This window comes from Callorhinchus milii, unplaced genomic scaffold (assembly GCF_018977255.1).
Source record: "Callorhinchus milii isolate IMCB2004 unplaced genomic scaffold, IMCB_Cmil_1.0 Scaffold2, whole genome shotgun sequence".
Classification (NCBI taxonomy): domain Eukaryota; kingdom Metazoa; phylum Chordata; class Chondrichthyes; order Chimaeriformes; family Callorhinchidae; genus Callorhinchus; species Callorhinchus milii.
The window spans coordinates 114829190-114845453 of record NW_024704743.1 but is presented as its reverse complement, the minus strand read 5'-3'; the positions used below and the strand labels follow the sequence as shown (position 1 = coordinate 114845453).

Below are 16264 nucleotides of genomic sequence, written 5' to 3'. Positions count from 1 at the left end.
GTGATAGGGTCACGGAGCCTGGTGCGGAAGAGGACATGGGCTGCAGAGTTCTGGATGATCTGCAGCCTATGGAGGGAGGAGTTGGGGAGGCCGACAAGCAGGGAGTTTGCATGGTCAAGCCTGGATGTTATAAATGTGTGTATGAGGGTTTCGGCGGCCTGCGGTGTGAGACAGTGGCTGAGCCGGGTGATGTTGTGGAGGTGGGGGAAGGCAGAGCGGGTCATGGCACAGATGCGGGGTAGAAAGGATAGTTGAGGGCTGAACAAGACGGCAAGGTTCCGATCTGGCTTAGTAAGGTGGAGTGTGCATCCCATGGATGGTGATGCTGTCAGCGCCTGAGGTGAGGAGGCGCTGACGGGAGCCAATCAGGAAGACCTCGATCTTGTTGACGTTCAACTGAAGAAAGTTAGCTCTTATCCAGGACTTGATGTCTGACAGACATTTTGAAGACCTTGAAGTTGACACGTTGGGAGACAGGGAGTCAGTGGAGCCTGGTGAAGATTGGAGTGATGGACGTGCAGAGGTTCGTGACCTCATTGCAGCAACAGGCACATAGATTGGTGCCATTTGTGGCAGCAGGGCTAAGAAAGGCAGGCGACGTCCTTGTGGACGCTTGATTGACGATACAGGCTGACAGAAGTCATCAAGAGAATACGTACTCATGAAAACCAGAAACATCCAAGAATTTTCAGCACATCTTTATATAAATCATGTACCAGCTGCCATTTAACTACATGATGGGGTTCATAAAATGCAAGTTTTCCAGTACTGTTTTTGAAGGATTACAATTTCAAAAGAACAGACCAGAAAAGAGAGCAATGCACATACGTGACTAAATGTGCACACATATTTACCATACTCCAAAGACAAGTCAGCAGTTTCTGTTTACAGCTGCACTATAGGTGTACGATAGGTCAAAGTGAAATGTAAAAACAATGGACCTTCTTCTACTCTTGCAGCTAACTGTCAGAGACCACAAAAATTTGTCGTGCATACGCCTCTGCCACATGCAGTCGACTGAGGAATGGGGAAGCTGCGCAGTAAGTGGGTGCTCTCAGGAATGTTTCGCCTGTTTTTTCTTGTTTGGAATTGGTGCCTCAGTGATGAACCTGGAAGAGGACGGATTCCTTTTTTTAAAAAAATGTTCTCGGTTCTGATTGGAGTTTGACACCAGAATAATCTCTGGAATAGTTTGCCCTGAAACGAGGTCCATTGGGATATTGGCTTTATAAACATGGTTAGAAAATCCGAGTGTGTCTTTTCCCTTTCGGCGAGCAACTGGATAAGGTACAAGAAAGCCACCACCATCTTAATCAAAATTAAATTGCTGCACTCATGATGTTAGTAAGTGACATCTTAGCTAACCTCACATGTTAGTTGATTTCTCCTGTGCATTATATATGCTGATGCATACACAAAGTGTGAATGTTTTTGGATCTGTGCTTCTCTGGGATCTGTGCTTCATGGCACACCAGAGCCTGTATTATTTAAACAGTAAATGGAAGTCTGAGTCACACAAGGTTTTGTTAGAATATGATATATGTATTGAAACGCTTTAAGGCAGAGCTGCATAAAATTGTAAACATTAAGTTGTTAATCTTGTTTATATGAATCAAAATGGCGGATAACACCATTTTGTACTCAAAGCATTGCTCAACACCTGTTAATAACATAAGTTGTTTTTGTCTGATTAAAAAGAAGTGGTCAATATGAAATGTTGAAGTAAGACAACCATTGGCCTTGGGAGGATACAAGCTGTTCTGTAGTCAAAACGCCCGGTTCTTGGGATAAACAGAAATAACAGCGCGCTTGACTCTTTGCGCAGTTGTGAAAGGCCTACATGCCTGATAATTGATTGGATGAACAAAAAGGTATAAAGTTGAAAAGTTGTTGACATAAAGCGGCAGAGTCGGCAGGGAACCAGGCACACAGAGGCGGAACCAAAGCACGCTGACTGCTCCAGTATATGTTTTATGTATTTTTGCTGTGCTTATATTTGAATAAACTGATTTAGCCACAAAACTTTATTGTCTGGTCTTTTGACTTGAACACTGGGAGTTGAGATCCCAACAGTTTCTCAACCTTGATGGTATTTAATCTTACTCATACTGGGTTTTAATTTTAAAATCAACAGTGTGAACTCATCTGGATTTAGAAGTGATCTGGATAACTCATCTGGTTCAGAAGTGATCTAGATAACTTCCTGGGCTGAAATAACCATAATTTCACAAAATTTACACAGAACCGATACTTCATAATGTATTTTCCAGTGTATGTATAACTCTCCTTGAGAAGGTGGGTCCCCAGCACTCCAGGGCACTGCTGATGACAGCACAGTCAGACTAGTTCATCGGCAGGACTTGGAAGGACACTAGGGGTAGGGACTCTTCCCACTCAGCTTCTGTTAACCCTGTAAGCCAAAGCCGGTAGTTCTAAGTCAACTAACAGTAGAAAGCTTGCCAGACAGTGATATCAATGGCAAGCTATGCAGTTTTAGCTGGTTAAACTCCAGCATTACCTCCACATAAACTCTGGGGTCCTGAAGCCTTGGCTCTTTCCAATCTGCGCATTCTCAAATGCACTCTTCACAGTTCACTCTTCACTGGTCTCCCCATTTCCAACCTTCACAAGGTCCAGCTAATCCCAAACTCAGTGGCCATGGGTGGCTGAGACTTCAGTCATTATGCCCCCAACCTCTGGAACTCCCTGCCTCTATCTTTCTGCTTCAGCCCTCTTTATCTTTAAATTTCAGCTTAAAACAGTGGCACAAGAAGGTTGCAGGGTTCCTGGTGCAGTAGGTTAGGGGCTCTCTTTTTGATTCCGAAATCTAAAATTGTGCTTTACCTTTACCTCTCTGTCTCCTCGTGTTCTCTCTCCTCCCAGTGAAACACATGTATGATGTGGCTGTATCGAAATGGCCATCTCCCCACCCTGCCACCCCACCCCAGCTCAATGTTCATCTCTACCACTGTGAAGCGTCTGAGCCCCCTATATAAATCCAACTTGTTGTTGTTGTTGAACTCCATGGAATTAGGTAAGCAGAATGCACCCCTCTAGGGAGAGAGTGCACGTTCCATTCCAGACACAGTGAAATTTCCATGTGTAGGAAGAATACACATGTGGAATTCTCAGTCCGGTTTGGATACTCTTAAGCATGGTGATGCATTTCTGCATGTGTCAGATACCCAGCTGAACAAACCATTTTTTGCAGTATATTCACAAATTTTATTGTCACATTTCTGCTGTTTCTGGTGTCCTGTAAAGGTGTACCATAATATGACCATTATGCTGTATATAAAATGATGTTTAGTTTGGCTTATTCAAGTAAAAAAAACGTATCATTCATAGACATAAGCACATAAGAAAAAAATGAATGATGGGTGACAGATGGTCAGGGACATTTCTGCAGTATACGATTTGTAATATTTTTCACAGCTAATATGGTCTCTGTACATGTTGGCTTAATTAAAGATTCTGGCAGCAAAAATCCATAATATCCAGTATCTCGCAATTCAAATGCAAATGCGTAGGGAATGCCATGCTTGTAGGCCCAGTCAATAGAACTACCAGAACTGATATCTGAAAGGGAAGAGGGAAGTCTATTAAACCTTAATAAATGGTACTGGAAGGAATTTAACATGCACTGAGTTACCATAGCAAAATGTTTTTTAATAATATGTTCATTCTGGTTTGCCATCATATAAATATTCTTAAATACTAAGGTTACTTCAAACAAAAAATACAGGTTATAATTATAATAATCTTTGCATTTGATATAGCACCTTTCACTTCACCAGGATGTCTCAAAACGTGCTTCAAAGGATTCACTGTAAAGTATAGTGACTCTGTTTTGTAGGTGAACGAGGCAGCCAATTTTGTACGTAGATGTGAAAGGAGTGACCATTTTATCAGGGAGATTTTTGACCAGCATACCGGGAAAAACTCCCTTCTCTTTACGACTAGTCTCGTGGGATCTTTAACAAACACCTGAACAGGCAGATGGAGCCTCGGTTTTAACATCTCATCCGAAGGACGGCAAGTCTAACAATGCATTACATCCCCAGAACTGAAGCTGAGTGTCAGCAAAACTATATGAGTTCCAAGTCCTTTGGTGGAGTCTTGAACCCAGAGCCTTCTGATGCAGACCAACTAAGCTACCGACTAAACCAGACTAGAATTATACTGGAAAATCAGAGCAGGTAAATCAATGAGCGCTCTGATGAAGGATCCAAAACCTTAGCCTTATTTTTTCATTTACAGTTGCTGGTTCATTTGCTGCACATTTTCGACATTCCAAAGTCTCCTCCGAGCATACTCCTCGGCTCTCCCCTTCTGCTTGGCTAAACCGCCAAATATTAGATGTGCTGCACTTTGATTCAAGACATAATGCAAACTTTGCTGAACCCCAAATAAAAAGTTTTTTTTGAAAAACATTGTAAAATGTACTCTTAACAATTTCATATAAATTTTTTTGTAAGTCATGATATTGCTAACACTTTGCAAGTGATGAAGAAATTGAAGAATTTAAGAGCTCTGAGACACTACCCTGTGTGGAGGGCAAATTGTTACTGTTGTTGTTGTGACTATAACCCCTCACCCCCACCTGTTCCCAGAAATAATGCCTTTCTTGGTATCTGTACAACATTATATGGCACACTCTTTTCTGGCACTGAAAGAAATGCTTACAACTTTCCAGCATAACTTTTGCTACATACATTTCATACTGTTAATATTTGTTATACAACTGATAACCACGTTTGGGTCTGTCCTTCTAAAGTAATATTAGAGAACTGAATTTGAGAAACCCAAAGATTTTGGGATCTAAAAAAAAAACTTACATAAAGTACTGGATGCAGGTCCATGTTTGTATTTGATACCATAGGCTGAATAAAGAGCTTTGACAGCATTGTATGCTGCAGATTCCTGAAACAAAACAAAAAGTATAGTATGTTACTTCTAATAATAATCCTTAAGAATAATTGCATCTGTTATAGCTCCTTAACATGTTGAAATGTTGCAGAATATTTCACAGAATTTCCTATAAAGTTGTAAAGTGTAGTCATTGTGTATTTAAAAGACAAATGCAACAGCAATGTTCCACCATTAAGTGCATCACCAATTTTATCTGGGTGGATTGTTGGCTAGCATACCGGGAGAAACTCCCTTCTTTTTTCAAACAGTGCTATGGGAACTTTAATGTCCACCTAAAGAGGCAGGGTGGGCTTGAAGCTCACCTGCAGAACAGGACCTCTGACAATGCAGCGCCCTCAGAGCACTGTGTCAGCCTGGACATGAGTTTCACGCTTACAACAACAACAAATTACACTTGTATAGCGCCTTTCACATTGGAAGGACGTCCCAAGACGCTGCTTATTTTAGCAAATGCAAATTGTGCTCCTCAGGAGGACTCAGAAGTCTTGATCTTTAAAATCAATACTCATAGGACAGACACTTTTGAAACACACCACACACAGTGCTGCAACTCTCCATTGCCAAGGATAAAGGTTGGATAGTCACAGAATCTGAAAATGGTTTCAGCCGGATGTCGTTGATTTCAAAGAAGGCATGAATCTAGATCACCTTTCTGTCTCTAATAGCTACTGTTACCTGTATCGAAAATAACGTAAAAGGTAAAATAACAGTTCGGGACATATGTGCACGCGATGACCGGGAGGTAGAAGGTGAACTGGAGGGACCTTGGTCTTTTTTTCATCTAGCATTTCTAATGTTCTTATGACAGTAAGAAGCCAAAAATTAAAAGATTATGATTGTTGCCTGTAGCTTATTTCATGTGGATAATACTGTATGCAGGTTAAAGACCATGAAAACAGAAATCTTGTAAAGTTTATAATAGTAATAATTCTTGCATTTGATATAGCGCCTCATCCCGTAATTGAGAAGTCTCAAAGCGCTTCACAGAATATATTGTAAAGTGAACTGATTTTGTGAGCAAAATGCAGCAGCCAATTGCACACAGCAGTGCCCCACAAATGGTCGTGCATTGACTGACCAAATTATTATTATATATATATATATATATAGAGAGAGAGAGATTTTTGAAAGGATTATTGCCCTGGAAAGCATTCCGCCAATCAACTTAACAACCAGGTTCCTAATTACTGCAAGGTAAATAGGCATGTAGAATATGAAAGTTTGCCTAAAGTTTTGCCTTGCCGAAGACTTGAACCTGTGTTCTCTCTACAGAACAACTGTGCTGTCTAAATTGATTGATATGATTGATTGATGAGAGGCGACCGTAAGCACGATCGAAAAGGAAGGCCTTAAGGCGGGACTTGAAAAAGGGGAATGAGGGGGCAAGGCAGAGGAATTGAGGGAGAGGATTCCAAAGTTTCAGGATGTACGTTCAGACAAGGGGCCTGAACCCACAAACTTCTGACTCAGTAGCAAGAGTGCTGCAAACCCTGTCAGGCTGACTCTTATATGATCAATGAGTTCAAAGTCTCAGGCTAACTTGGTTGTTCTACTTACCACACACTTGAAATTGGGAATGACTGCATATTTATAGGAGTATGGATACAGCAACATCTGTGAATATGCATGGAATGAAATATATGCTTTAATTCGTTTCTTGTGTTTACGAAGGAAGTCCGCAACAGCTTTTACTTCGGGCTCAGATTCTGGCAAAGGCCCACAGTACGTGTCAGCACACGGATGCAGGGACGCACCTTCACCTAAATAGTGATAAAAATTTTTATAAATATGAACTGCAGGGAGATGCATAAGAGGGAGTGCTTACTCTTACTGAAGAGATGTTAACAAGGTTATAAGCTTTGAAGATGATGCACAAGGGTATTAAAATTGTGGTTTGAATTCTTAAATAACATTACAGCTGAGATGCCAATTATTTTCAATCATTTATACCATGGAGTGTGAGATCGCAGCTTTATCGGTCCTCAGGACCCTGGTTTTGTTTTGCTGATGGCAGGTGTTTCCGCAGTAGATAATGATAGCCAGAATGCTTCGTGTAGGAACTGAGCCTTTGGAGAGTGTCCAACCTCCAGCTTGTGACATTAAAGACTGGAAATTAGGATCCTACACCTCACACTGCTTCCTGAACAGCTCTACCTTGAAGATAACCAGAATAAACCTGGCCCCAGGTTAATTGTAATACTTGGATTTCCCCAACATTTTATAAACTTTCAAAGATAGTGATTGGATTCAAAGCGCTCCGAGATGCTGCTCAGCCTGAAGGGCACTATATGCCTGCAAGTTGTTGTTTTTGATGAGTTAATGAGCTCATTTGGGGAGAATACATTAAAACTGTTTTTCCACAGTTATAGTAATAATAATCCTGGCATTTGATACAGCGCCTTATCAAGTCATTGAGATGTATCAAAACGCTTCACAGAATCTACAGTAAAGTGAATTGACTTAAAAAGAATCTTATTTGCAACTGTCACTGACTAGGCTTACATGTGAGGAAGGACTACTTGGTTGAGGTACCAAAGGTCGTTGGATGCTACATTTGGCCATAGCAAGAGTCCCCCCCCCCCCCCCCCCCCCACCCGTCTTTAGGAGAGAAGCAAAGAATTCCGGCAAATAGTTATTTTTAAGATACTTTTCAATTTGAATGATCATCAGTTACAACCCATTAGTCTTCAGTCGTGATCTAAAAGAGAGGAAGGAGGGAACAAGATGGAGGGATTAAGAGAGAGTTTCAAAGCTTCGGGGCACAGTTGCTGAAAGTGTGGCCGTTGATGGTGGAGCGGAGGGGATGAGGTGCAAACAGGATAGAGGCTAAACCAAAGTTGTGCAGTTGAGCCTGCATATGTCACAAATTCACCACTTCAGCAACAAATATTTGGGGTATAAATTTGAAGTTCAACGTTTATACAGTTAAAACGAATGGAGACGAATAGTGTTCTGTTTTTACATACTGCACCACTTGACATTCCAATTACGATTGGCATCAACTCCATGACAGCTGAGGTTGGTATGGTTAGAACGAGTCTTTCTCCAGAACCGATCCTGAAGAGGAAGCAAAAAAATTGTCTTTTTTTTAAAAAAACACTTATATTTATCAGAATTCCGATTCGTAAAGGAAAGCTCCACTCCAATTGTAATCTTGGCAGAAGCGAGAAGTTACTTACTGTCATGCTGAGTATTGTTGTATTTAATTGTATTGCAAACTAGTTTCTCCGGAGTTTCAGTGCTGAGGACAGCAACAACTTGCACTTATATAACGCCCTCCACCCAGGGTAATGTCTCAGAGCACTTAACAGTGGCGGAGGTGGGAGATGTCTATAAGCACGGTCGAAGAGAACATGTGGCCTCTTTTGTCTCACTAATTTTCTCTTCCAGTTTACTTGCCTCAAGTTTTTTCCTAAAGGCATTTTTCTTTCTATTGATCTATGAATCCACAGATGCTGGCAGGACTCTGGTACCTCACCCAAATGTTTGTTATCATGGGTAATCCTTGATTTTTCTTGAGTCCCACCAGGGATTAGCAGTGGTATCACCACCAAGCCTTACAATGTCCACACATGTGCACTTCCACCAGGGATTGATGGACAGTAATCCGAAACAGGAACCCTGACTAATTTCCCACTGATCTTTCCCTCCCTGACCCAGGACACTGAAAGCTATTCCTCTTGCACTGCTGGTGTCCCGGTTGAGATTAACTGACTCATAACAAAGCAGGGTATGTTCCTTGTCTGTACAACTCAATTATTCATTAAAGGAACCTGCTGAGCCATCATGGAAACCGCATATGGTCATTTTTAAAAATTCAGTTGTGCATCCAGTAAGTTTCTTTACACGCCTTCCTGTTTAGATCCAATATACATGACGTTTATTGGATCTTAAAATGCATTGACACATCTAATTATAAAGGCATAAGCCTGCAAGTTGCAAGTAATTTCTTTAAAACAAAACAATATCGTTCAAGTGACCTTTGGTGGATTTGCTTAAGAAATAAATACATACGATTTACTTACCGTTGTCCAACTATAATGGTAGCCATCTACATTAAACACAGGCATGATGTAGAAATACAATTGGTTTAGAAGCCTTCTCATCATGGGATCACTGTGGTACGTCTGAACAGCCTAACAGGGAAGAGACTTCACTTTAAACATTGCAATTGTAACTTGTAACAAACTGTACTTTTCGTATCTGAAGAGGTATCTGAATTTACTGCCACATTAGGGCTTATCTTTTACATATATGTTGTAGTCTATTAAACTTGGGATGTCCACCTGATGTGAAAAACACTATGTCAATGTAAATTTGTGCAATTTGGCTTCTCAACAGATGTTTGAATCCTAATCCTAATTGTAACAAAAAGAGATAACTTTATTCTTAACTTTATACTTAACGGAGGCTCTCAATCACCTCGTATTGCTCTGCTTTATTCTTTCAAACAGCTAAATAGAGGGAGCCCAGATGTGGCCGTTTTGTTTTTAAATTATCCTTCTGTGATATCATGAAGTTCTTGTTCAGTGTCGTCATGAATGAGTACAACAGGCAAGTGGGCATTGTTTTTCACATATCATTGTTATAAATAAAAATAATAATCCTTGCATTTGATATAGCTCCTTATCACATCTTCGAGGCATCTCAAAGTGGTCACAGAATATTCTGTAAAGTGAATTGACTATATTTTGTGGGTGAAACACGGCAGCCAATTGCACACCGCAATGTCCCACAAACAGTCGTGGAGTCAGTAACCACATTTTCTTTTATTTATATAGGGATTATTACCTCAGGAAAAGTGATCCGCTATTCAACTAATATCTGGGTTCCTACTTACTGCTCGGTAAACAGAGATGTGTGGAGTAAGGAAACTTGCCCAACATTTCACCCTGCCCAGGAATCAAACCCAGCTCCTCTTGCTGGCAAGGCGAGTGCTCTAGCCAATGAGCTACAGGACATGGAGTCCTTAGTGGTTATAGGTAAAGGTAGACAACTCGGCCCATTGTGCCTGCTCCACCGTTTTATTAGTTTGCGGCAGGTCTGCAGCACTTGCCATGTCATGGGGAGGAACTTCACAATGTTACAAGAGAATACATTTTGCAAGTCTCCCCCAAGGCTGCCCTCTAAACCACAATTCTAACGTATTAAACAGAGTAACAAGAGATGTGTTCAACTGAGGTGTGTTCAGCTGTCCCTTTTATAATGTTTAATCAAGACAATTCTAAAGGACATACAACCCTTTAAACCCTCTCCGTGAAGGGCAGCTTGCGGTGACATTTAGTAAGGACCTTAATCTATATTGAAAGAACCAAGGGACATACAAAGCTGCTGCTGTAGAACTGTTGGATAAAGAATCCTTACAGTCAGCAGCTGAACAAATCAGTTCTATTTTCTACCGATTTGTACAAGAAATATAACCGTGAAAGCTGAGATGAGATGCAATTTAAGATATGTAATTATCTTTTAAGACATTTATCCTTTATACATTCATTTGCAAGGACAGGGATTCAAGTGTCCTGGGCTTTGATATGACTGAATGGGAGGCTCCAATATTGATCTTGTGACTTAGCTATACTGTACCTATGAAGTTGTATTATGAGGATGTAAAACATGCTTTTGAAAGAACATGAATCTTCTTCCTAGGGCCAAGACCTATCTATCAAAGGTATTTTCATTTTCTTTAATCCACAAAGGCTGTTAATACTCAGTGAAGGTATTTAGCACAAGGACTCGCAGCTTGTTCTGCTTGTCATATTGATTTTCAACCGGGCTGCAGTTCTCTTGAAGGTCAAAACCTGAATCATCTTTTCCCTTTGCGCCCCATCCACCTCCTATGTTGAGTCAACATCCAAATACAGAATATTCTTTTGCTTACCCCCAGGAGCTCTGCTATTATAGTTGTTGCGTTGGTGGTTGCAGACAGCCAGCACACTTAAAACTAACCGGAGTGATTCTTAGCAATTTTCCTAGGAATTCTCTAACCTCTCCCAGCTGCTGGGTACAGAGTATCTCCTCAACATGTCGATCAAAGTTCCCTGTTTCCTTCTTGCCTCTACATTCCTGTGCACTCTGGTTGCTTGTGGAACAGTGAAAGCTGTTCAAGACTTTGGAATGATGTGAATGACAGCATTGTCTGTAGCACCTTCGCTTATCCTATTATGTGAAGAATTTATGGGGTCGAAATGATAGCTTTCCTAAATACATTAACAATGCTTTGAAAACTTTCCCTTACTTCTGAATAATGGCAGTGCCCAGACCTCCTCAAAGGGGAAAACTTTAAAAACAACAATAACAGCATTTCTGAGCTTATTCAGCCATATTGGTCTAACTGACAGAATCCCATCAATAAACCTCTCACAACTACAAACCAAGCCTTTGCTGAAATATTCAGCCCTCGAGAGGGGGATTATTTCCAAACACATTTTAATAGTGTTCCTTAAATAGAGAACAGAGTGTGTTTTGTTGGAGTGCAACAATTTTGATAATCTAGCTCAAAGATCATAGTGGCTTCGGAATTAATCTGAGAGTAGTTATACTGTAACTGGCAAAGCAATTTCCTGCTCTATGTTCTCTGATCTTTTTTTGGTCTTTATGTACTGTATTTCTATTTTCCAATGTGATTTGGAAGGCTGACTTTAAACACACTAGGTGGCCTGGAAATTTATAATATTTGCATAGGTTTTAATGAAATCCAATTCTGCAATAGTTGTAGTCTATAATTCTCCTTCCTCTCATTCAAGGTCCATCTCCAGATGTATCTCTTTGCTGTACTTTCAGCCATTTTTTCCCTCCCCACTCACTTCAGCTTCCACCCCAATGATTTCCACCAGCTCAAATGATTTGAGATATCCTCTCAATTGGAAGAGGAAATCCACTATAGGAAAGCCACAATATCAAGGTAAATTGTATTGTATTGTAATGCATATAGTGAAAACATAAGAGAATTTTGACTTATTTATAGTTGACCTCTCTGGCTTAATCGTTATTACCACAAAGTATATGTAATACACACTGAACAAATCTGATGGAATTAGAATAACCTCCATAACGATGTTGACACTTATATAACTTGCTGTCGGAAGCTGTGGTTGAACCAGAAAACGCCAATGCATTTAAGAGGAAACTCGCTGCATACAGGAGGAAGAAGGGAACAGAAGGATATGGGATGTGGATTAAGATGAGGTGATTAGGAGGGGTGGAGGCTCATGTGGAGTACAAACACTGGAATGGATTAGTTGGGCCAAACAATCTGTTTTAGTGCTGTACAATCTGTGTAATTATTAGGGTTAGGGTTAAATTATACACATGATTTATCAGAATCTTATAAAATTTGCAAGGCCATATGTTACTGGATGAATGGGAGATTGCTGCTTAGTAATATTTTTAATGTGTGTTCTACAACACAACAATAAACGGAAGGGATCACAGGGTACAGAGGAAAAATATTCAACAGGAAAATATCCAATAAGTTATGGGATGTTGAAACTGCACAAGCCTTTGTCTCTGGAAAGAAGCAAGCACTGGGAATAGGAATTGCTTTGGATATCGCAGCTCCGAGGAAACCTTTCTAATATGATGTTCCTTTGGGATGCTTGGCTGATCCCATAAGAACAAAAATCAAAGAACATTAATGTGGATCAGGAAGAGATATTGATTAAAGAATAAACCACATGTCCTTATATCTCCTCTCACAGACACCATAACCATCATTCATTCTTCCCAGCCAATGTGGATCAATCTCTTCCTCCCCTCACTCCCTGAATAAACTGAGACCTAATCTTATTCATAATATTCCCCATATCAATGCTTCATTTGCAGAATTTCTTTTTAATTCTTGTAATAACTAGTTGAAACATGATCAATAGATAAATTTGATGTATGTAAGTCACTGACTGTATTGTTTAGTAGCTTAATATCACCATCATTCAGTTATCCCCCCCCCCACCACCCCAAAAAGGAACAACACTCCTGGGAAATCAAATACATGAACCTTTTCAGGACAATATCGCATAGAATATCTCACACACTATGTGGGACTCAAGATGAATGTCTATGATACGAACCTATGACCTTCATTACCTGGAATGATGTAAAGTGGAATTACCCTGGAGTGCTCCTGATCAGATAATTCACTTTGGTGTCATTCAGTGCCCCGTGAACATTTTGCACTTGGGTTTAATGCCTGGGGTAGAACATTTATTAATTTGACCTGGTTATTTCAAAAGGCACAAGAGGTCATTATTCTGCCTTCTCATCAACTTAACATAAGTAATGGTCTCAAGCCCTTTCCTTTTGGTCATCTTTCCCTTCCTATCCCCTTGGGTGTCAAGCCAGGGTTGACGAGTGACTTGGGACATCCTCCTGACATGAAAGGCATAATATAAATGTAAATTATAAGTGCTGTGAGAAGATACCCTGCGTGAAGAATGCTATATTGTGCAAGTTGTTATTGTTGTAAAATGCATTGTAAAGTTGTATTGTATTAAATGGCATATGGGGGAATGTGTAATCAATTTTAGCTGGTTAAACTTAGTTACTTACTTCTTTCACAAACCATTGACAGAAAGCTGGCCCAATCCATTCTCTAGCATGAATGCCACAGTCTATCCACACTGCCCTCTTCAATGGACGCGATCTCTTGCCTAGCTGAAATCAAAATTGGACATTAAGCGCTCCTAATAGCTGTCTGGTGACTATCGTGTTAAAATAACTATTCTAACCAGAAGACACTACCTGAAGAACAAAAAGAGGTCGTCCTTCAAATGATTTGCCAATGGAGAAGAGATAAATAAGACGTGAATGCGTTTTGTTCATCTGATACATCCAGTTTTGTATCTGAAAAGTTCAGAAGAGAAGTTATGTGAAACATTTATTCAAAGGACATAGTGTATTAACATCTGATCTCTTAATAATAATAATAATAATCTTTGCATTTGATATAGCGCTTTTCACGTCGGGAGGACGTCCCAAAGCGCTTCACAGAACACACTGTATATGTGAATTGACTGTATATTTGTGGGCGAACGCAGCAGCCAATTGCGCACAGCAATGTCCCACAAACAGTCATAGATTGAAAATGACCAATTTTTATTATTGTTTTTTTTTTTTGGAGGGATTATTATTAGGCGTGTGGACTAAGGAAACTTGCCCAAGGTTTCGCCCTGCCTGGAATTGAACTCAGGTCTCTCACTTGCAAAGCGAGTGCTCTAACCACTGAGCTACAGGACTCCTTTCACATCAGGAGGATGTTTTGAGCGCTTCACAGGATTTAATAGTGTATGTTTTGTAGGTGAACTCAGCAGCGAATTTGCACACAGCAATGTCCCACAAATAGCTATGAAGCGAATAACCAATTTTATTTGGATGATTGTTGGTCAGGATATCCTTCTCAAACAGTTACAGTTTGCAATAAAATGCGCAATGAGGAAATTGAACAAATACATGCACATCATCTTCTTTTAAATTGGTTTAATTGGGGTCTGGGCCCCCACTCTCTGGAACTCCATCCCACAATCCCTGTGCCTCAACCCCCTCCCTTGCCTCCTTTAAGGCCTGCCTCAAGATCCTCCTCTTCGACCATGCTTTTGGTCAGCCTCCTACCCTTACCCTCCCCGCCCTCCACCCCTCCCGATCGCAACCACCAACTTGGGTGTGGATCCTTGACTGTCCAGCTCCTTGGGACGTCTTCCTGACGTGAAAGGCGCAAGACAAATGTAATTTGTTGTTGTTATTGTTAAGGCTCCTGCTGGTAACATACGTAAAAGGTTCAGGTAGGAGCAGACCATCGATTCATCTAGCCATTCAACTTCTCAAATGATTGTTAGGAAACAGCTATCTCATCAATTATCTATCATCTCCAAATCCTTTTGCGAGAACTTCTCAAGTCCCTTTCTGAAAGAGACCTTTATGTTGGATTTGCTTCCCTTCCTACCCCAGTCTACCACAGTCTCCACAGCCTTTTAAAACCATAGGCTACTGTACAGCATACAGTTCTAGCTGTTACAACACAAGGAAGATGCTCAAGTCCCAGAGGAGAGCAATGCAGATGAGCTCCATTGTTAGAGGGATGAGCTGTGAGTGAAGATTAGATAAGCTTAGGCTCTTCACTCTTGAAAGAAGACATCTGAAATTTGAAGAGTGCACCTCTTTCACCTGCATGTCAGATAAAACTGGTTCAGAATTAGTGTAACTTGAAGGATGTACACACCTCATCCAAAGAATGGTAGACTTCATAGCTGTAGAGAAGATTGGATCTTCGTTGGCGAGAAGGGGTGATGTCTGTTTGCTTTTCAATTTGTCTCTGAAGATCAGAAATCAGGATCCTGAAAAATCAATACATATTGTTAGTACTTAAGCAACTTAAAGAGTCACCTGGGTCGGAGAACACAGCTCTGACTCCTATCGCACATCTAATTAAGCGTAGATTGGCAAAAGCCAAGGTTTGAGGAGTAGCACCAGGGAATTGTTTTGAGTTGCACCCATCAAGAAAATGGCAGTCTCATGCCAACCTGCGAGACCATGGCTTTGATCAGACATCATCTCAGAGCCAAGTATTGGCAAGTTAGCGTGGTGCACAGAGTTCTCTGCAAGAAGTTCGCCGTGTGCCCATGGAACCAGTTATGCTGCAGTTTTTCTGAGGAGCTCATGTGTTATACTGTATGTAGTTTTTCAACCCCTATTGACAGTACACACAAGTAACTTGAAGATATTTGACGATGCAGAATGAGATGACTGAATTTAATCATTGCGTTACATTTTTTGGTGACTATGGAGAAAACGTATTGGCAATTAATAAAGACGGTGCTTTTAATAAACGACTACAAGCAAAACTATTTGTACGTCTTCAGAAATAACAATAATAATAATAATCCTTGCATTTGATATAGCGCTTTTCACGTCAGGAGGACGTCCCAAAGCGCTTCACAGAACACACTGTAAAGTGAATTGACTGTATATTTGTGGGCTAACGCAGCAGCCAATTGCGCACAGCAATGCCCCACAAACAGTCATGGATTGAAAATGACCAATTTATTATTGTTTTTTTTGTTTTGGAGGGATTATTATTAGGCGTGTGGAGTAAGGAAACTTGCCCAAGGTTTCGCCCTTGCTGTATCCTTGCTGTAAATTGAGAGTGAGTCACAGACTTCTCCATCATTATTATCAATGCCTTTAGCTCAATAACTATCTGAGATGCATTTCTTCAAGTCACGATTGATCCTTTTATTTCTTCCTCCCTTGTCACCTGCCAGTCCTGCAGAGGTCAAGTTCAAAGTATCTTAGTCAAATTGCTTAATAAAAGCAGAGCTTGAAGGTCAAGACATACTGTGAA

The 16264-nt window shown here is 40.5% G+C and overlaps 1 protein-coding gene across 1 annotated transcript in view; it reads right to left on the bottom strand.

Moving 5' to 3' along the window:
* Nucleotides 1-3211: 3211 nt before the first annotated feature.
* Nucleotides 3212-16264, bottom strand: part of cpa6 (carboxypeptidase A6) — a 39329-nt gene continuing 26276 nt past the window's right edge. Inside the window, exons 4-11 of the mRNA XM_007886898.1 lie at nt 15143-15257; nt 13669-13770; nt 13477-13581; nt 8958-9068; nt 7899-7989; nt 6490-6692; nt 4839-4923; nt 3212-3579 (exon numbers count right to left, since the gene is read on the bottom strand). Of these exons, the coding sequence (XP_007885089.1) occupies nt 3392-3579; nt 4839-4923; nt 6490-6692; nt 7899-7989; nt 8958-9068; nt 13477-13581; nt 13669-13770; nt 15143-15257 (1000 nt within the window). The 3' untranslated portion in view covers nt 3212-3391. The remainder of the gene's footprint in view (nt 3580-4838; nt 4924-6489; nt 6693-7898; nt 7990-8957; nt 9069-13476; nt 13582-13668; nt 13771-15142; nt 15258-16264) is intronic.